This window comes from Artemia franciscana, chromosome 8 (assembly GCF_032884065.1).
Source record: "Artemia franciscana chromosome 8, ASM3288406v1, whole genome shotgun sequence".
Taxonomy (NCBI): Eukaryota; Metazoa; Arthropoda; class Branchiopoda; order Anostraca; family Artemiidae; genus Artemia; species Artemia franciscana.
Window position 1 is genome coordinate 6,633,085 of NC_088870.1, and position 22,969 is coordinate 6,656,053.

The 22,969-nt window shown below is 34.8% G+C and overlaps 1 protein-coding gene across 1 annotated transcript in view; it reads left to right on the plus strand.

Moving 5' to 3' along the window:
• LOC136029910 (adhesion G protein-coupled receptor L3-like) overlaps positions 1-22,969 on the plus strand; it is a 127,196-nt gene that overhangs the window by 83,509 nt on the left and 20,718 nt on the right. The window contains exons 10-13 of the mRNA XM_065708421.1: positions 11,809-12,050; positions 15,138-15,287; positions 17,723-17,846; positions 19,411-19,479. Of these exons, the coding sequence (XP_065564493.1) occupies positions 11,809-12,050; positions 15,138-15,287; positions 17,723-17,846; positions 19,411-19,479 (585 nt within the window). The remainder of the gene's footprint in view (positions 1-11,808; positions 12,051-15,137; positions 15,288-17,722; positions 17,847-19,410; positions 19,480-22,969) is intronic.

The following is a 22,969-nucleotide window of genomic DNA, read 5'->3' on the forward strand; positions in this document are numbered from 1 at the left end:
GATTCCTACGTCGAGCCATGTTTGAGCATAGCCTTCCTAAGCCGCGGTTCCGAAATACCTAGGACAGAAAATAAATGTCTGTTTTCATTTAGTTTCTTCATTGTCATGTTGGGAACTAATGACCTTTTTTTTTCTTTTCACGGGTAGATATAAGGTAATTTTATTACCTTATATCTACCCAGGCGTGACTCTAACCAGGCGTAACTCTTCGGGTTTCTTTTGAGTGAGATTCAATGGAATGTAATCATAGAGTTTATTTGTAGTTTTACTGTTTGCTGAGAGTAGAAGTTTCGGTTCACCAGGATATATTTGTTTGTTTAATTATCAGAGAACTTGAATCACAAACAATCGTATGGATGATATGGTAGGTACAATTCAAAACAAGTGTTTTCATACATTTACTACGATGAAAGTGATTATTGAGGACAACAGCTACAGGATCTTTTTCATGGTGAGACCGGACTGTGAATAACTGCAACATCTCCTGAGACCATTCTTCAATGGATTCAGCTAAACCATTAATAGTGAACCAAGAGTTTAGTTCAATAATAGTAAACTAAAGAGTTTGGTCAAAATATTAAATACACAGCTTCTACAAACACTCAGGTCGATTTAGTTCAATAATTTTATAAATAATATAAAACTTAAAAATATTAAGTTCCCGTATGAATTTTGTGTCTGGTGCAATAGTCTTTAATTTATCATAAAACTCTTGCCACACAGTATAGCGATAATAGATAATTTTCGGATTAAAAAAAAAAATTATCACGATTTTGAATTATTTTCGTTAAAAGTGTTGTTTTGCAAAAAATTGAGGGTCCACAAAGAAATGATCTAAATGGAGTTTTAAATTAATACATATTACTGTTCTCACTATTAAAATAACAAATAACCTGCCCTAATCCCAATCTGTTGAGTCAATATCAAAAGAAAAAAATAAATATTTTTTATATATATACAAATAAATGCACTAAATTTTTATATCATATTTACATAAAATAACCGCTTGAACAAATTTACATAAAATAATCACATGAACGCATTTGTGTTGCCAGTAATCCACAACATTAAAAACGCACTTGAGGTTTCCTCTCTCCAAAGGCCGGGGCAACCGCCTGCTACAGCGGCAGGGGCTGGGTGTGGAATGCATGTAAATTCATAGCATAATATGAAGCACTTTTTAAAAGATTCCGCCTTGCACAACAAATAAATAAATAAAACATGTCAAAAACACGCTGCTGAGCTAGAGACTTTGAGGGTGGAGACTGAAAAAAAATTTAGGGATAGAAATAAGGTGGCCCTCATCCCACCCAGTTCTGAACTACCTCCAGACGGAGACGCTGGCTGTACTCTGCACATATGTTACGATCTGTTGTAAGGTAGCCATCGTGTGGTAGGACTTTCACACCGTCCGTGCGCACACAGACTTTGTTTTATGTGGCTGACATGGAATTTTTCTCAACTCTAACGGTATAGTATTGTATTTTAAAGAGCGAATTGCCATGACCTTCGCTCTTGGGATTAGATTATTTTCTACACAGCTTCTATAAACACATAGATCTATATTTTCCTTTACACAGTGTGACGGTACTCCTTTGCAGGATTTATTGATATCCTTATTGTATGTTTCTACACAGTACACCTTCGGACCTGCAAACAAATCATTGGATATCAAGTCACTACCTGTCTTGGATTTTAAAAATAACAGCTTATTTTGGGCCTGGTCCTTCTCTAGCTCCAGATAAATGGACTCGTCCCAGTTGATTTATTCCATTTGAAAGCAAGTGTGCTGACCATTTTCCAAATCGTCCATTAGATTATCTGTTTTACATTTAGACAAGAGTGGATCAGTGTCTCAATTAAATACTTGAATTTGCCAATCCCTTGCCATTGGAGCTTGCACACATTGTAATACGTTTCCAGCAGGAGTTTCTTGGAATTTCTAAAATGGCACTGCCGGTGGCAATGTTTTTTTAAACATTTCTTTTTTCTCTGCAAAAAGGACTATATAGAAGTCTATGATCGTGAAAGACGTGAAAATCGGATCTGCAATGATTCGGGTACATTCTTTTGGGTCGGTTACAAAGTCACAACGACTCCTATAGTGTACACTCTCGCATATCTTACCAAAGGCTGAATTAAAATAAGTTTTGAGATCTCTTTTTCAACATTCGTGTTTGCCTCAATAAACGTCTTGATGTATGGCTATTGTATGGTTATCAATAAACGTCTATGGTTTCAATAATGGTTTCAGTAATAAGAAATAATGGTTTTAATAATGGTTTCAATAATATGTTTTCAATAAACATCTTGATGAATGGCTTTTGATCGAGTTAGAAGGCTCTATGAATCTTTTTGACCTCGAAATCGTCGGTCAGGATCCACCGAAATAGAACGGGATGTGCAGCAATATTCCGTTTTGGACGAAGGTCGGCAATAAGCTTTTGTTTTGAAGCTGTCCAGTGTATACCCTATCCTCGACTAAAGGAATAATGTAAAGACACAATGAATCCAAAGGCACTGGTCTGTTTATCCACGGGAAAACGAAATCCTTTACCGAGTCATCAAATTCCACCGGTATTTCACCATCAATTTCGAAAAACCCTCCCTGCGGTCCATTCACCTCGATATTGGCAATGTTGGGGAAACTTCGATCACGAGGATTGCCCAGCGGTCTGTAATTCCCACTCGGCAAAGATTACTGCGACACTTCCAACGGATAAGGGGAGTTGATATTAAGAAAAACCGCATTCGACATTTCACCAGTGCGTTATCCAGTCGGATTGGTTTCCAGGATACAATATCCGTGAAAAATACCCTCCCCGCATGGATGTCTCAACAAATAAGTGCTGATCCACGTCGGTAACCAGACCTATTTTTTCGTTACTGATTTTAAGAATTAAATCCATCACCAGATGTAGATTTGAAAAATAATACCCCAAATCGAACCCAAATTCCTTGCAAATTGTGTCTATGTCTATTCCGACAATATCCAAGAACGTCAACACATCCCATTTTTACACCCTCCCTTGGCCCAAACTTTTTTAACAAATTCAAAGACGGCAGCTGTAGGTGGAGCTGTAGTGCTCATACGATATATGCCCTTACACGTTAATAAATCATACATTTCATCATCAGAAAAGTGCTGTTTAAGGAAGGAGAAGCTATTAAAATCCTCACCTTTTTGTACGTGGACCAATTGACTGAAGGATTTTGAGAGAAACATTACGAATCTATAAAACTGATTTTATTCAAGTACGTATTATTATTTTCAAGTGTTTTCCTTTTGAATTTCAAGATCAGCAACTTATCAGACGACTTTGGTGTGATGTTATATGAAAAAGACCTTTCTACCCATGCACCATCTATAACTTCACCATTTTGCTATCGTGCCAGTAATGGTAATATGAATTTCAAATCATAGTTGGAATTGTGCATGTAAACTGTTAGAAAATACCGTTGCTTATCGTTAAATTACAAAATTTATCTGCCACTCTACAAAAGTTACTCCTCCCCCCGATAAAATACGATTGCTTCAATGGTCATGGTTGCACACTGATGATTTGTTTAATGAGCGCAGCCATAACTGCGCCTACACAATCTTCACCATTCAACGTCTCAAATATCTCTACCAATTACTTGCTGTTACACGAGGCTCTTTGAGCATGCCCATAAGAGACCGTAATGGCTTTATACTCTTTAACACAATTCAAGCTTGATGGATTGTACACGTCTATGAGTTTACCTTCGATGTTTAAAGTCACCTTGTCGCTCTGCAGGAGCGAATTTTGGAAATTCTTGAAACGCAAGATGGAATTTTCCCCTTAAACCTTCTCCACAGATTGGTAATCACGACGCTTATGGTGCCTCAGGTGATGTTTTAATTTTAATTTTCTATAGAATCTAGAAAGACACATTAGACAATAATAGCAAAAACTCCACTCCCCTCATTACCCTCACTTAAAACCTGATTAGTGTAGAGGATAGGGAAAAAAGTCCGATTGCATCAGCTCACTGGCAGGCTCGTGAAGAAGCCATACCCTGTGTTTCATCGATTAAATGGACGAATCCCTTACTAAATATATAACCCAATTTTTACCTTTAATTTTACCCTCTTCGTGCTCTGTATCAAACTGAAACACTGAAACGCCAATCTTTAAATGCTCAATAGCTCTCTGAGAAATATCTATCCCCTTAAGTGTTACATGATATTGCCCCTTTAAACAGTTAAAATCTACTTTAGGAAACTCTAGTTAAATATCCTATTCATTTCCCCATGCCGAAAAACATTACGTTTTACCGCTAACAAATAAGTTTTTCAAGAAATATTAGTGATTTGTCAAAGAAATTTAATCATACTAGGATCAGCAACTCCATATTGCATGGTGAGCAAGTTCTCCCTGTGCTGAGGGGCCGTGGAGGGGCTGGCAATGAATAGAGGCAGCATTCCCCCCGATTCGTTGTGGAACCACGGAAGGGCGAGCCATTTCGCCATGTATAGAAGCAGTAGTCTTGCCTTGCAAGGGGACTGCTGGTCTCGAAGGGTTTACATATTGGGAACTAAGAATGATTGTTTCATTTCCTGCCCTTGTCCTTTCTTAGGGAGGGGGCATTGGCCAGAGTTTTTCTTAGACAGAAATAAAATTTCAGTTTTTCATGAAGTAAGAAAATACATGTTATTTTGATCATTTAAGAAAGCTGGAAATTAGTTTTCATTAAAAGGATGTATATGGTTAAAATACATTTTATTTTTAATCCATTTCAACCTCGAACGGACCCTCATATAGGAAAAATGTAATGATACGGGACAATGGGGCAAACATTAGTAAATGATGTGTTACCCAGGGATAGCAAGTGCAATTTAAATTTTAATTGAGATTAAAGTCGCCTCCTCCTCAACTATAGTAAGGAGGGTGAATGAACAAATATCGCGGTCCATAAATATTTAAATTGTGTTTTTATTTTTCTGTAATATAGTAAAGGGAAGAAAATTCTTCATACATATTCAACACTTGAGCTACAAAAGCTTTATATAGCATCGTTTAAATTTAATAAATCAAACATTCTGAAAACAAGAATAAATTTTTAGTTCAACAGAGAACACTTCATAAATTCGATTTCAATAAACTGTGTGTAGCCGAAAACATGACTTCAAAATGAGAGCGTAGTCCCCATTTAGTGGAGGAGGGACCTCGCGCAATAAGTCATTAATATAGCCATATGTTCCTTGTTTAGCTATTTTTATTTACTAGAGGAAAAAAATATTACCCGCACCCTCATTTAACGCATAGAAAAGTTACATTTGTGTAACCATTTAACGCAAAGAAGCAATTTGTCACTACTAAAGTAGCTGTTAGAAGTGACCCTTTTTAATAATTAACTAACGCTCGATCCATACCCTCCTTCCTCGAATAAGTATTGACTAGTTAAATTAGAAGTGGTTACATTTTCATAAGGAAATACTAATCATAACAAGCTCCAGCCCCCACCCCCCGCCTCAAAAATCTAAAATTTAGTATAAACACATCTCACCTTACCTAGTTATTTTCGTGAAAATGTTAGCATCATTCTATGAGGAAAATAGGTCTCTATTTTGAAACTGTTTGCCCGGCTTAATTATTGTTAGAGCGTTCAAAATACCAGATGGCAAGAACGTGCCCTTTCACTTAATTAGTGTGACGATACCTGTCCACGGAAATGGACAACCCGGATAGCCGAGAGGTAATAATTAATGTCTGTTTAAACTATCTGCCAGAATACGGTTCGAATAGCAAGGGGCTTTTGAAATAGCAGACAAATTTTGAGTAAATGTAATTCTATCAGAAAATAAGATTCTTATACCTCCAACAAACTTTTTATGGGGGAGTGGTATTAGTTGTTAATCCAATATAGGGAATCATAGTAGCTCAAATTGTACAATTTCGCCTCATGTTTTGGAGCGAGAGGGGTATCCTTAATATGGATAGAGACTTACCTGTTGGTATCTTTGGGGTATAAACTTTTTTTAATCTTGATGTATCGTGTTCCAAATCTAATATGAAATGCTCGTTTGATACCCGGTCTATAACCGGTCTATATATATATATATCTATCTATATAAAAATAAGTTGTCTGTCTGTGGATGGATGGATGGATGTGTCAGGTGACGTCACCTGAAAAAACTGGATTAGGTGACGTCAAAACTGAAAAAACTAAAAAAAGGCAAAAACTACAAAAAAAACTAAAAACTAATAAAAAAAATAAAAAAGCTAAAAAACTAAAAAAACTATAAAGGTAAAAACCAATAAAAAACTAAAAAAAAAACTGAAAAAACTAAAAAAAGGCAAAAACTACAAAAAAAAACTAAAAACTAATAAAAAAAGTAAAAAAGCTAAAAAACTAAAAAAACTAAAAAAACTAAAAAAAGGTAAAAAACTAAAAAAAATAAAAAATAAAAAAAACTAAAAAAAAGGAAAAAACTGAAAAATAAGCTAAAATAAAGGTAAAAACCAATAAAAAACTAAAAAAAAAAGGAAAAAACTAATAAATGACGACACTCAAAGAGAAAGCGACCAGGACAAAAGGAATGTTCGATTAGCAATCAACAAAGCACCGGGACACAGGGAGTATAAATGACGACCAGGACATAAGTAAAAAAAAAAAAACTATCTATATATATAAAAATAAGTTGTCTGTGGATCTGTGGATCGTGGATCAGGTGACGTCACCTGAAAAAACTGGATCAGGTGACGTCAAAACTGAAAAAACTAAAAAAAGGCAAAAACTACAAAAAAAACTAAAAACTAATAAAAAAAATAAAAAAGCTAAAAAACTAAAAAAACTAAAAAAAGGCAAAAACTACAAAAAAAACTAAAAACTAATAAAAAAGCTAAAAAACTAAAAAAACTAAAAAAAAGGCAAAAACTACAAAAAAACTAAAAACTAATAAAAAAAATAAAAAAGCTAAAAAACTAAAAAAACTAAAAAAACTAAAAAAAGGTAAAAAACTAAAAAAACTAAAAACTAAAAAAAAACTAAAAAAGGTAAAAACTAAAAGAACTAAAAAAGAAAAAAATAAATGACGACACTCAAAGAGAAAGCGACCAGGACAAAAGGAATGTTCGATTAGCAATCAACAAAGCACCGGGACACAGGGAGTATAAATGACGACCAGGACACAAGTAAAAAAAAAAATTAACAAAACTAAAAAGAAGGTAAAAACTACAAAAAAACTAAAAAGAAAAAAAAACTAAAAACTAATAAAAAAACTAAAAAATCTAAAAATCTAAATAAACTAAAAAAGAAAAAAAAAGGAAAAAAATAAAGGAGAAAAACAAAACTAAAAAACGAATGTATATACAGACCGGTACACCGGGATACAAATGACGACCGGGACACAGGGAATATAAATAACGACCGGGACACAGGGACACAACTACAACGGGGACACCGGGGGAAACAGGGGGATATAAATGACGACCGGGACAAAAAAACTAAAAAGAAATAAAAACTAAAAACTAATAAAAAAAACTAAAAAATCTAAAAATCTAAATAAGCTAAAAAAGAAAAAAAAAGGAAAAAAATAAAGGAGAAAAACAAAACTAAAAAACGAATGTATATACAGACCGGGACACCGGGATACAAATGATGACCGGGACCCGGGACACAGGGAATATAAATGACGACCGGGACACAGGGACACAACTACAACGGGGACACCGGGGGAAACAGGGGGATGTAAATGACGACCGGGACACCGGGACAGGGAATGGTCGATTAGCAATCACCATCAACAAAGCTCAAGGGCAATCATTAGAATCATGAGGTATAGATCTGAATACAGATTGTTTTCCCATGGACCATTATATGTTGCATGTTCAAGAGTCGGTAAACCTGACAATCTATTTATATGCAAAGACAATGGGACAGCAAAGAATGTTGTATATTCGCAAGTTTTACGTAGTTAAAACCATATATATATATATATATATCTATATTCACAGGTGGGACATAGGGACACAACTACAATGGCGCGTAACTATTATGGCGCGTAACGACTTACGCGCGCGGGGGGGCTTCGGGGGGGCGCGAAGCGCCCCCACCAACTAGGTGTTGGGGTGGCGCGAAGCGCCACCCCAACAGCTAGTATATATATATATATATATATATATATATATATATATATATATATATATATATATATATATATATATATATATATATATATATATATATATAGATAGATAGTATATATATACATATATATATATATATATATATATATATATACTAGCTGTTGGGGTGGCGCTTCGCGCCCCCCAAGCCCCCCCGCGTGCGTAAGTCGTTACGCGCCATATTAGTTATGCGCCATTGTAGTTGTGTCCCTGTGTCCCACCTGTGAATATAGATAGATTTATATATGTGTTTCAAACTACGTAAAAATTGCGAATAAACAACATTCTTGGCTTTCCCATTGTCTGTGCATATACAAAGCCGTATGTACTAATAATGACGTCATATGCAAACACTCTTTTTACAAACAAACAAACATGCATCCACACAACTCGTTTTTATATAGATAGATAGATAGATAGATACAATACAAATTAACTGCGTAAAACTTGCGAATATACAACATTTTTCGCTGTCCAATTGTCGCTGCATATAAATACATTGTCAGGTTTACCGACCCTCGAACATGCAACGTACAATTGTCCATGGGAAAAACAATCAGTATTAAGATCTATACCACATTTTTCTAATGATTGACCTTGAGCTTTGTTAATGGTGATTGCAAATACTAATCGAATTGGGAATTGCAATCTTTTAAATTGAAAAAGCAAATCCGTTGGAATCATGGGAATGCGAGGAATAAGAACAGCCTCACCCTCATAAGGCCCTGTCAAGATTGTGGCCTCTATTAGGTTTTCCATTGTTTTTTTTACGGCAAGTCGCGTGCCATTGCAAAGCTTTGGTGGGTTGATATTTCTTAAAAGTATTATTGGTACGCCTATTTTTAGTTGTAGCACGTGTGGTGGAAACCCTGAAGGATCTATGGAATTTAAAAATTCAGATGGATAATTAACCGCTTCATTTGGTTCCAAAACTGTGTCGACTGACTTGTAAAGGACTGCCTGGTCTCGAATCTTGGTCAAAACAATATTGTTGATTTCGTGGACGTCTATATTTTTGGGTGCTAGAATCGCTCTTTCACTTAGCCATTTATTATTTTTATAATTTTTTAGAATATTCGGAAATACTTTTTCAATCAATTCATTTTTGGACGTCACTAAATTACAGAAATCAGCAGGTAGTTGTATACGTCCTGAAATTGAGTCTACTGTTTGACCAGAGTCATCGTTTTGCAATCGGACACGCATATTTGTAGTTAATTTTAATATTTTTACGTGTGCCCATAAATTAGAATTTTTTAGGCAAGCATTCATTTCGTCTGCAGGAGTTAAACTACGTAAAAATTGCGAATATACAACATTCTTGGCTTTCCCATTGTCTCTGCATATACAAAGCCGTATGTACTAATAATGACATCATATGCAAACGCTCTTTTTAAAAACAAACAAACATACACACAACTCGTTTTTATATAGATAGATAGATAGATAGATACAATACAAATTAACTGCGTAAAACTTGCGAATATACAACATTCTTCGCTGTCCAATTGTCGCTGCATATAAATAGATTGTCAGGTTTACCGACCCTCGAACATGCAACGTACAATTTTCCATGGGAAAAACAATCAGTATTAAGATCTATACCACATTTTTCTAATGATTGACCTTGAGCTTTGTTAATGGTGATTGCAAATGCTAATCGAATTGGGAATTGCAATCTTTTAAATTGAAAAGGCAGATCCGTTGGAATCATGGGAATGCGAGGAATAAGAACAGCCTCACCCTCAAAAGGCCCTGTCAAGATTGTGGCCTCTATTAGGTTTTCCATTGTTTTTTTTACGGCAAGTCGCGTGCCATTGCAAAGCTTTGGTGGGTTGATATTTCTTAAAAGTATTATTGGTACGCCTATTTTTAGTTGTAGCACGTGTGGTGGAAACCCTGAAGGATCTATGGAATTTAAAAATTCAGATGGATAATTAACCGCTTCATTTGGTTCCAAAACTGTGTCGACTGAATTGTAAAGGACTGCCTGGTCTCGAATCTTGGTCAAAACAATATTGTTGATTTCGTGGACGTCTATATTTTTGGGTGCTAGAATCGCTCTTTCACTTAGCCATTTATTATTTTTATAATTTTTTAGAATATTCGGAAATACTTTTTCAATCAATTCATTTTTGGACGTCACTAAATTACAGAAATCAGCAGGTAGTTGTATACGTCCTGAAATTGAGTCTACTGTTTGACCAGAGTCATCGTTTTGCAATCGGACACGCATATTTGTAGTTAATTTTAATATTTTTACGTGTGCCCATAAATTAGAATTTTTCAGGCAAGCATTCATTCGTCTTCAATGGCTCTGGTGGTGCAGCCAATAGAGGAAGTTTAACTTTTCCTGAGGCGCAACACATTCCCATTGTTTCACCATTGAATTTCAAGGCCTTGCAAAAGGGACAAATTTTAGACATTGTCCCGATTTGAACACATCTACTCAAGCTATAATCATCGACTGGGTTGTACCTGAATGCCAGGCGATAACTTTCAGGTTGCTCTGATTCCTCGGCACGCTTTCTTTTCTTACTTTCTCTATCAGCAGCAAGCCTGATTTCTTGCTGTTCTTGTGATTCCTCGGCACGCTTTCTTTTCTTACTTTCTCTATCAGCAGCAAGCCTGATTTCTTGCTGTTCTTGTAATTCCTCGGCACGCCTTCTTTTTTCACTTTCTCTTTTAGCAGCAAGTCTGCTTCCGCGTTGCTCTGGTAGTTCCTCGGCACGCTTTCTGTTCTTTTTTCTCTATCAGCCTCAAGCCTGTTTCCTTGCTGTTCTTTTGATTCCTCGGCACGCTTTCTGTTCTTTCTTTCTCTATCAGCCTCAAGCCTGTTTCCTTGCTGTTCTTTTGATTCCTCGGCACGCTTTCTGTTCTTTCTTTCTCTATCAGCCTCAAGCCTGTTTCCTTGCTGTTCTTTTGATTCCTCGGCACGCTTTCTTTTCTGACTTTCTCTATCAGCAGCAAGTTTTTTGGCATAGACTCTTTGAGCATCTTCATCGGCTTTTGCCATGGTAAGTTCATCAGTCATTGTAAACTTAAAAATTAATAGATTTCTACGTGAACATATGTCTTAAATATCTTGAATGACGTCACCGTCAAAGCAAAAATGACGACAACTAATTTCATGACGTCAGTCAACACAGAAACATGACGTCACCTGATCCACAGACAGACACACAGACAGACAACTTATTTTTATATATATAGATGTATATATATATATATATATATATATATATATATATATATATATATATATATATATATATAATATATATATATATATATATATATATATATATATATATATATATATATATATATATATATATATATATATATATATAAATATATATATAGGTAATTTATGTTGGTGAATGATATATATATATATATATATATATATATATATATATATATATATATATATATATATATATATATATATATATATATATATATATATATATATATATATATATATAGGTAATTTATGTTGGTGAATGATTTTACCTTTCCAATTTTTTGCTACCCTATAGGTGTATCTGCCGAGAATTTGTATTTAAGGTATTATAACTTCGAAATATGTTAAAGCTATTGTATAGCTTTTTTTATTAGTTGTTACAATAAAATTATTTTAACATTTTAGGCAGCATGTACTGCAGTCGGCGCAATTCTGCATTACTTCATTTTGGGTGCTTTCACATGGATTACTGTAGAGGCTGCAACTCTTCTAAGAGAAATAACATCGCCAACTGAATTTAATTTATCAAGATCAGTTGTTTATATTATTTTTGGATATACAATTCCCGCCTTGTTTGTTGCAGCGGCACTCCTTGAAGCACACTTTATAGAGTCAGATGTCACTTCTGCATATGTTGATGCTGCAGTGTAAGTATTACTGATTTAAATGCTCTTGTTTTTGCTTCTTTATGATCTAATTGTAATATTCTTCAATTAAATTTTAGAGCTCTAATTCAATGTAGCAATTTTTTATTTCTGAACCAAAATGACCAAATGGGAGAATGCCACTTAGCCCTAATGAAAATATATCCTAAATGTCACGTGCCAAAAATTCTACTCTCTGCACTGGCATATCCTGGGGACCGGGGGGGGCGGGCTCCCAAGAAATTTTCCTGGTTCCCTCTTTCCTTTTTTATTTTTTCACTCTGTTTTAGAATAAATTTGTCAGTTTTGTCAATTATTGGCACCTTTGTCACATACCCCCCCCCCAGATTTCGCTCATTGGCTCCCTTGTCTCATTGGGCTTCCCACTAGATTTTGCTCTAGATCCGCCCTGATCCTCAGTGCTATATTCCTGTTGAGAAAAAAAAAACGGAAAATTTAACCCGATTAAGGAACCAAGTTACCTCAGTGGCCAGTTCCTATAAACAGCAATTCACACATAAAAAAAGGAGATCAAGCAAAGACAAAAAAAAGCTGGAAAGACAAATGACCGAAAAGAACAGACAAGAAAATAGAGAATGGACTGACATTATGTCTTGATTTACACTTGTCGGTGATAGCTTATGACAGCTTGTAAAATGATGGATTTTACACGAGTCTGCCCCTCGTTTGGCATCTTCAAAATAAGGTTGGGGAATTTCTAGCTAATAACTAAATTTCTTTTTCGCTGGTCCCTGGAGTTGTAGCTTATAGATTAGGTTTGGATGTTTGTTTGAGATGGTGAATTAAAATAATATTATCCTGCCTATCCTGTGTCAATGGGGATTATGGAAACGGAAAAATGGATTTTGTATTTTTTTTTTTATTACTTTATATATTAACAAATCCAGTATATATTTGTTTCTTTTTGTCATTGTTTTTCCTCCCCTGTTCTTTCCAGGTCATAGAACCTTACGGCGGAGATCACATAGCACCGTTTTTTTTAGATGTGAGATTATTGTTGCTGATGTCTGTTATGTTATGTTTATCTTTTAACAACAGATCTCATAAAATTTAATAGCGAAAATTTATTAATGATCCGTGTTCTTCTTGGTTCTAACATCATTCTTCTGGTATGTATACCAAGGGTTTTTGTTTTGGATCGTATTTTTTGTGGGGGAGGGGAGGAAAGGTGAGTGTTATCTTTTGGGAGGTGGGGGTACATAAAAACGGATTAAAATTTGTTTAAATGCATTTCTTTATGTTTTTACAAGTCGGGAAAAAAATTCAGGCGAGAGGGGGTTTAATCCGGTAATCACAATCCCCCTGCATACGGCCTTCTCATTTTTTGTCAGAGTAAAGGTACAGACAGGAAATAATGTCAGTCCAAGCATTTATTGTATCCAAAAAATACAATAGATCCAGATCTATTGTATTTTTGAAAAATGCCACCTTAAGTCACCACTATGATCGGTCACCTCATTAAACCTCATTTTAACCTCATTAAAAGTTGAACATAGATTGCATAAAAGCAGGTATCGTATATGTTGTTGGCACTGTAGGTGTGGGTAATTTTTTTTTTTACAAATGTGACTGTAATTTGACTCGGACGCTCCGCCAGCAAAACAATAACAATAAAACTTGGAAAACTAGTCCCTAAGTGCTTATCATGTGAGCTAGTGAGCTATTTAGCCATTAAAGGTTTTTCTATGTCTAGTTTATTAGTAAAACACAAAAAGTCTTCAGTTTCTTGTATCTTGCGAGATTTGAGGGTTTTGGCCTTAACCAAATCTATTGTATAGGTAGTTTTCCTTGCTCAACTTTTGTATAACAAATTTAAAAATATAAGAGGAAATTTTACCGTATAAAAAATTCATATTATGGTTCTGGCCAAAGACTGTGGGTAAATTATTAGAGCGGGAACTGGTGCTAGTGTCGACAAAATCTTATGCCATTGCATAATACCGTGCATAACCCTCGTACTACTTCTCTTTTCCCTAGTGAACATTTATCTCCCCCCCCAAAAAAAAAAAACTCGTCCCTCACGTTCTGTTTCAAGAAAAATCCCCTTCTGGCCCCAATAAGAGTTTCCACTGAAAGATATAGAAGAACGTTCATCCCTCACATAGTTGAAATTTTAAATCAATACCCCCCCCCCTTTCATTCCACTTTTATCTTATAGTTTTAGTGTTTATTTTACAATTGCGAAATTTGTAATTCTTGCTAGCTAGACTTTAGTTTAAATTTGTTTTCTCTGTTTTAACTTTACGAGGTTTATTTGTTTGACTTTTTATTGATTGCAATTTTATGATTTTGTATTGACACTAAAGTGCGGATTCGGCCCTTTTGGGCCTGTGATAGCCGCTTTGTTTAAATAATTCTTATCTTATCTAGTATGTGGTGAAATTTGTTATTTTTTCAAGCTTAATAGTCTTTTTTTGCCAGGAAGCAAGATCAGCTACTTATTACTATACAAATTTTTAACAATTGCGCTAATTAAATTAATTATTCGTATTATTACACTGAAAAAAATTCAAGTGTCACCATACGGTAGATAGCGCTGATAGTTTCTTTGTCGATACTGGCGCCAGTTTTAATCTTATAAGTTACCCATACTATTTGCTCTTGTCTGGTGTGCTGACCATATTAGAATAAAATCACTACCATTTCAAGGTTTCTGAAAAACTATCAGTTTAAAACGTCAATTTGTCATGTCAAATTGACAAATTGTCGTATTGAAATGTCAATACGAACCCTTATTTCTTATATTTAAAAAAAAGGGGTTCCTATTGATGAAATCTTTGTCACTAAATCTTAGGGATTTTTTGGGTCACGTCATTCGATGCAGCTTGAAATTTGTTCATCAAAGAAAACTAAAGTTGACCAAACATTTCACATGCAAAATGTATGCACACGGAATTCACTACGTACACGCAAGGACAAAATCTGGTCCTTCCTAGGAAGTTAAGAAAGGGTCACAAAATACACTTTTATTCTTAATTAGTGGGATGCTCCTAATCTCACACCAAGGCAATGAAATCTGTGAGTATTCATGTATGTAATATACTTTTTGTACAAAATCTTTCTTTCTAGTTGCTGGCTCACAGCCCCAGACTATGTTTGGAACTTTTATGCCCCAGCCCTTGCCTTGGTATGTCTAAATATAATCTTCACGGTTTATGGAGTCGACAGAGCCTACAAAGTAAACGGAAAAAAAGATGACTCTAGATGCAGTTATGTTGGGTAAGTTTTTGCATTGCAATAAAAAACGATAATGTAACGACCACAAGGAATGAGGCTAAAATTTTAAGAGATGAAACCATCGCGTATTAGAGAAAATCATCTCCTCTATCCCCCCACATTTCCTCACTGTATTAATTTGTAATTTTGTCATTGCTAAAAAGGTTCTAAAATTCAAATCAAGTATTTCACTGGAGGGCTGGATGAAGTCATGTTGGGCGAATTATCGGACGTAAAGGGAGATTATCCTCTCATCTCTTCTAATCCTATAAATTTTAACATCCGAGTTTAATTTTTTAAAATGCCCCGAACATGTAAATTTATTATTTTAAAGCGAGGGTTGGGTTTACCTAGTGTCGTTATCCTAGGGCCGGCTGCTACCTGGTGGCCCAATTTATTTGATTTAGTCCGCACCATTTGCTATTGTTAATCTTGTGGTTGCAATACATATTGGCAATCAGGTAAGAAAATATTGTGGGCAAATTATCAAGAATAATTTTTGGGTAAAACTATAGTTGATCTGATTTTGTTGAGCTGTTGCTATTCCAATTTTTGGATTATGCTCCTGTTGCTAATTGGTCGTCACGATGTTGTAAATTTTGATTATTATACCTTATCAAAAAAAGATAAGCAAAATTCGTCCCAAAATTGTCAAAAAAAAAGAAACTAAAAAGAAACAGAAAACCTAGGACTCTATTGTCTCTTTCTACAGTATGGTTTTTAAAGATAGAGCCCAAATGATTATTTTATGAGAAATTATTGATGGCTTTCGAAGTTTAAAATCGAGCAAGATCTCTTTTTTTTTATTTAAATTAGCCAAGGCTATTAACAACCATACCCGTATGCAAGGGCTCGGAGGGGTACAAAATACGAACTGGCCCATGATTCGATAAAATACCCTCTTGGTAAACCTGTATCTGCTGAAAGTGTAGGTCTTCTTTTTAACCATCAGCATTGATAATACACTCTTAGTGCAAATTTGTTTCTCAGAATAAAAGGATTCTAGTGGATCTGAATCTGAAGGACCTCTCACGGATGGTTGTCAAATTCGGCTTAAAAATACAGTTTTTCGAGCGCACTCATATCCCCTCCCCTTGTAATTATTGCAGTTTTGGGGTATTTTCTTACAAATATGCAAACCTTTTAAGGAAAAAATTTCAAAATTTTAGTCAGTGTCATACCCCCCCCCCCCCCCCAAAAAAAAAAAATAATCAAGAAGAATAAGAAATTCCTGCCACAATTGGAACTGTAACAACCACTATTACTTATACCAATTAACTATTCCTAAGAAGGACTTGTTTTTATTTTGTCAGAAAAACGAAGTTCATTCTTCATTGTTACCACAACAAACAGTTAGATACTTGAACGAGAGTATATCCTTAGCCTAAAGGATTTTCCACCCTAAGGAACATGGAATAACAAAATAATGTTCCTTTAAGGAAAATACAACCGAACTATAAATAGAAACAAAAGGAAACAAATAAATAACTAAATGTTACCAAATAGGGCCCAGAGCTTATACTAGCCTGTGTAGGTTTTTGCATATTTACCAAAAAATACAACTTGGTCTTTTGAATTAGATCTCCCGCCTGGCTTCACTAAGTGCAAAGATTAACGTCAACGTAATTCTTTTGTTTTCTCTTCTGTTAGTACTACAGCATCGTTAACTTTGTAGTACAAGGTCAGGAAAGGGTAATGATCAGCAAGGCAAAACAATTAGCCAAATATGGCTCGATATGTCTTAAAAGTTTGGCTAGGCCAGGTATTTATAACGTGACTACGGTTTGAGTCATAATCTTCGATTGTCAATAGGGATTGACAATCGACTTGACAATAAAATTGTCAATAGGGATTGACAAGGGATTAACATAATCTTAGATTGTCAATTCAGTTTGTGGTGGAAGAGCTCTTTGGCATTCTCTATGGTACTTACTATTAAATGGACATTTGGCTTCTTCCTCATGGATAAAAACATTGAACTTTCGAACCACCTATTTTCTGTCTTCTTTTTATTTATAGTCTACGGTCATAGACTTGTTGTTTTAAATTTACTTAATCTGATCTTATAATAGGTGTTTGCTACTCAAGATATGGCATTTTGGCTTTGACGTCTATTTTTTGACGTTGAATTTTATCCGCCCATGTTTTTCCTTCTTCCTCTTCATTTCCTTTGTTTCCTCTTTTGTTTTCCAGCTGCTTTACGCTCTTTAGCCAGAAATCTCTTTCTTTTTTTTCGCTTAAAAATATCGGGCTTTCAAACAGCCATAGACCTTACCAAAAAGTTATCAAAAAGTTATCAGTCAATTATCATAATGATTTACAAGGTTTTGTCAATAGGGAGTTGTCGGAGAACTTTATTGTTTTTATCATTTGGTCTATTTTTTTCTTTTTGATTATTTATTTAAAATTTTATTTATTGTTTGTTTTACTTTATTCAGTTTGTGGTGGAAGAGCTCTTTGGCATTCTCGATGGTCCTTACTGTAACATGGACATTTGGCTTCTTCTTCACGGATAAAAACATCGAACTTTCGTATTGCTTTATTGTTGTCAATGGCCTTAAGGTAAATAGCAACATTTAGCTACTTTCCATGTGTATTACTATTTATACAAATGGCTTACATTTTTGGGGCTCCCCCTTGTGGAGGACTAGATAAGGAAGGATCAAATAATGCTCTATAGCATTTTCTTATGCTCTATAGCATATATCTTTACTTTCTCTCTGGACTCTACCTATGCAAAGAATTATAAAGTAAGCCTATATGGAAACATTTCAAAAATTTTACTATTTCATAAGTCAGGATTAAAAAACGAACTGGACACAAAAACTTCTGTTTGGCATGAAACGCGCGAGAGAAGAGGTTCTGAGAGTCAGGCCAATCAATAGCGTTAAGGGGTGATAACGTACCGTACCCGTTCCTCCGGATCCATGTCCCACCCATTCCCTTCTGAGTCCACCGCTTTTAATTGTGAAGCTCTGTTTTATGCTTGGTCTATGAGTCATCGCCAGACTATTTATAGTCAAAGCTAGGCTAATTAGCGAGACCACGACAATTTATAAAACGAATTCTAAAAAGGAAGATTACTGGATATTTAAGGGAAAGTGGGGACGGGGTTAAACAGAGAATTCCAAATGGGAATGAATTTAGCTAAAAAAAATTATTTATATGAGAATCAGGGCCAAGGGCCCTAACATTGGTCTTTAAACGAACTATAATGCATAAGATTCAGTCTATATTCCACTTTGTCTCCATTTATACTAATCCCCCCATAGATAATTCTTTTAGTTTCTATTAGTTCCCTAAAATTTGGTAAAAGTCTAACACAATTATCAATTATTTTTGTCTGATCAAATAGTAACCTAAGGCACAGAAGGTCAAATAAATGTTTTGTGACTGCTGATTCAAACGTTTCTGTTTTTTTTTCTGTTTTGTATTTACTACAGTCAAATAAAATGAATTTAATTTCCCTTAATACCATTTTTTACCTGATAATGAACCTTCACATAGAAATCAAGTCAATGGACCGAAAACTAGGAAATCAAAGCAATTAGAAATCTTTAACTGCCTTGATGAAAATAAGAACGTTAAGCAATATGTAATTAATTTGTTGTTTTGTATAAATGTCTATGTTTTATTTGTATTATTTTAGTTTATCTGCTGATGACGGCCACTGCATGTGTGACTGAAATGTCCACAGATTTTATTTTTTTGTTGTTTCACTTCCAAATGAAAGGATTTGTCCCTATTAAACTCTTATTTGTATGGTATTTTAAACCTAAGACAAATTATGTTTGTTTCTATTTACCTAAGAGTAAGCCTTTTTCAAATTCGGAGTGTCTGCAAAGCATTGTAGAAATTTATTCATACAAAAACAATTTCTTTCTACTTACAATATTTTGCATTTGGAATTTTCTAGTATTTCATGTGTTTACCACCAATTCTAATTTTTTTAATTTTCCAACAACCATAACAGTTATTTAACATAAGTAATATAGTACATAATAATAATATAACAATATATAAGCAATAATTACAATAATATAATAATATATAATATAAACAGTATAATGTTAATGAAACTTATCATTACAGCTACTTCGTATTACCTTTTTTTGTATCTTTCTAGGGACTAGTGCTGCTCCTGTCTGCCTTCTTCATTTTCATCAAGCGAAACAGCAATGAATTACCAGAGCTGGTATGTTCTTTAATTTTTAATTATACGTTAATGGATGAAATCTGGATGGGGGAGTGAAGGCATTCCTCCATCCATATTCCCCCCCCCCAGATTGAATAAATTGTCTTTACTTAGCATTTTTTATAGATTTTTGGTTGTGTTTTCACTGGAAAATTAAATAAAACAATTAAATTGTTTCCAACCCTTCCTTCCCAGAAAAATAAATATTTGAATATTAATAGTCAGAGATCAAAATAAAAAATAGAAAAAATGAAGGTAAAATAGAAAATGCAATCTAAAGTAGGACAAAAAAGCAGCAAGCTGGGCTGCAGAATTGGAGCTAGAATGGGCTAAAGAAAAAAGGAGGTATAAAATTGCTAATTAAGTATTAAAGCACCAAGGATATCAAAATAAAACATCCCCTCCCCTCAAAAAAAAACATCTTAGGTCTATCGATACTTGAAAATTGCTATTTTCTAAGGTTTTAATTTGGTTGTTTCGAAATTCTAAAGTTTTTAGGCCAACATCACATTCTTGCCAGGGTTGCAACATTGAACCATGAAAATAAATAATTAAACTAATTTGTTAAATTTAGCAAACTTTTCGTCTGTAAAAATTGAAATTTTAAAAATCTATTAAAAACCCAAGACACCTACACCTTCTAAGGATATCTAGGATTTATTAAGCTGTTTGATCCCATATGCTTTTAGCTTTTTTGCTAAGTTTTCCTCCATGTTACTTTTTTTGGCATCCGTAACCATCAAAAATTGCACTTGGAAGTTTTTTTTTCGTTAAGTCCCCTTTTTCATATTTTTGAAGGCATATTTATCTGCTTCATTAACCACATCCATAAAAGTCACTGTGATTGGTACTTTATTCCATTTTCACTGTCATTGGTGCTTTTATATTCAGAACAAAAATGGTACAGAACTTCGAAAAGAGCATATATTACTTTGAACTTTTCAATGAGAACGGAAATCGGTTTTGTAGTCTAAGATGAAAAATAATTTACTTTGCCAATATATCTTTAATGGAAAAAGAGATAATTTTGGAAAAGAACACTTAAAAGTAAATTTTAAACCAGCAAAAGGCATCCTCCCCTTGCCTCGGTAGATTATCGGAAGATATTGCCGAAAATCCATTCCTTAACTGTGAAAAAGTCCAGTCCCGAATATCAAATGGATAGATAGATGGATAGATACATGTTTATTTACAACAAGAATTAAACCATTTAAACAAACAGCGCAAATGCCTAATGGCATACTTAAGCGCATGGTATATCACCAAAAAAAATAAATAAACACAAACAAAAGAAAAAACCGTCATTACTTCGGCTTAAACTAATTTGCACTTCTTTCGGAAATCAAACTTCAACCCTCACAACGGAAAACAGACCAGCAACATGATTTCTTAATAACTTCAGAAATTTGTTTCTATCATTACAATTTCTCAGAGCTATTGGGATTAAATTTCAAACTTTTGGACCAATATGACGCAAACTGAATCCCGCTCGCACCGTTGGCAAAATTTCAAAAGAGAAATCAGAACTGTGAGATGTTGGGTAATTGTGAATTTGTCGGGAATAATCTCGGGAAATTTAGTGAAAGTTGTCCAAAAACATAATTGTGGCAAATATTAGAAATGGCAATAAAATGATGTTGATGAACAGAGAAGAAACCAGAAGATCCATAAAGATGGCTAACTGAGGATCTATTGTTAACATTAAACATTAATCTAAGGGCTTTATTTTGTAGAGTTTGAAGAGGTTTAAACGTTGACGAATAAGTAGATGCCCAAACAGAAACACAATAAAGAAAATATGGATTAACAAAAGAAAAATATATTGTCTTTAAAATATTCCTTGGGAAAAAATGTCGTAAACGAGAAAGAATGCCAATATTTCGCGAGATTTTTAGAGACATTGTTTTCACGTGTTCACGGAAAGACAGATTTTCATCCAAAATAATACAATCCATTGGATTAATCCATTCCACTTATTGGAACTATCCAATAAGTTTGAAACCCTCGTTTTGCCCGAAGATGCAGATTGTGAGACAATATGGGAGAGTATGAAGTCATGCTATGAAGAAGTGGCAGAATCAACAATTGGGTACCGTCCAAAATTGAATGATGAATGGCTCTCCCAAAAGACGTGGGACCTGATCGCTGAAAGGAAAAAGATAAAAAGCCAACTCCTGGATGCCCATGTACCAAGTGTACAAATACACAAACAAAATGATTATAGGAGGATCGACAAAGAAATCAAGAAAAGTGCACGGACAGATAAGAGAAACTACATTGAGCAAAAAATAATACAAGCCGAAGATGCAACGAAGAGAGGAGACTCGAGGATCCTTTATAAACTAACGAATGAAATAATAGGCAAGTAACCGATTCAAGATGGACCTGTAAGAAATCCTGATGGCGTTCTCATCACCGAGCGGTCGGCTATTGATGAAACATGGGCCAACCATTTTGAAAAGCTTTTGAATAGACTACCGTCTGATGAGCTTCTAGATGTACCCTCTATAGCTTTCCTCAAGCTTGACATCAATACAGAACCCCCGACTCTTGACGAAATACTAACAGCCACAAAGAAATTAAAAAACGGCAAGGCACCAGGCGAAGACCGTATGACGGCGGAGTTGAGAAAGGCATCAATCAGTTCCTGCATATCTATATGGCTGTCCTTGTTCCGAAAAATTTGGATGACACAAAAAGTACCAACAGATTGGAGGCGCAGCACACTCATAAAACTCTTCAAAAAAGGCGATAAGACAATACCTGGGAATTGGAGAGGTATTAGTCTCTCATCCATACCTGGCAAACTTCTTTCACTAATAATCCTTCACAGAATACAGAGTCCACTTGACAAGTACTTGAGAGAAGAGCAACATGGTTTTAGACCAGGACGTTCATGTACCGATTTGATCTTCACACTAAGGGTGTTAATTGATGATAGCCGAGAATGGCAAAACAAATTGTACATGGCATTTATAGACTTTGAAAAGGCCTTTGACTCGCTGCATCGGGAGACTCTATGGAAACTACTAACCTTTTATGGGATCCCTGAGAAGTTAATAGCCCTCATAATGGCTCTATACGAAGAATCTGAATGCTGTGTTAAAACAACAGAAGGAAGGACAAGATACTTTCGTGTCCTTTCCGGTGTTGAACAAGGCTGTGTCTTGTCACCTTTCCTGTTTGCGCTAGCCATTGACCATCTGCTCCGTAACACTGGCACCAGAAGCATACAATTAAACGTAGAACACGAAATTAATGATCTAGACTTTGCCGACGATATCACGCTTATTGAGTCCTGTAAACAAAGACTACAAGAATTTCTAGAAGATGTACGTGACAGAGGCCGACCTATGGGACTAAGAATCAATGCTGATAAAACAAAAAGTATGGCAGTAACCGAATCACCTTTACACCTGAGATGCGATAAACAGGACATTGAGCAGGTTCTAGAATTTAAATATCTTGGGAGCACAGTGTTAAATACGGG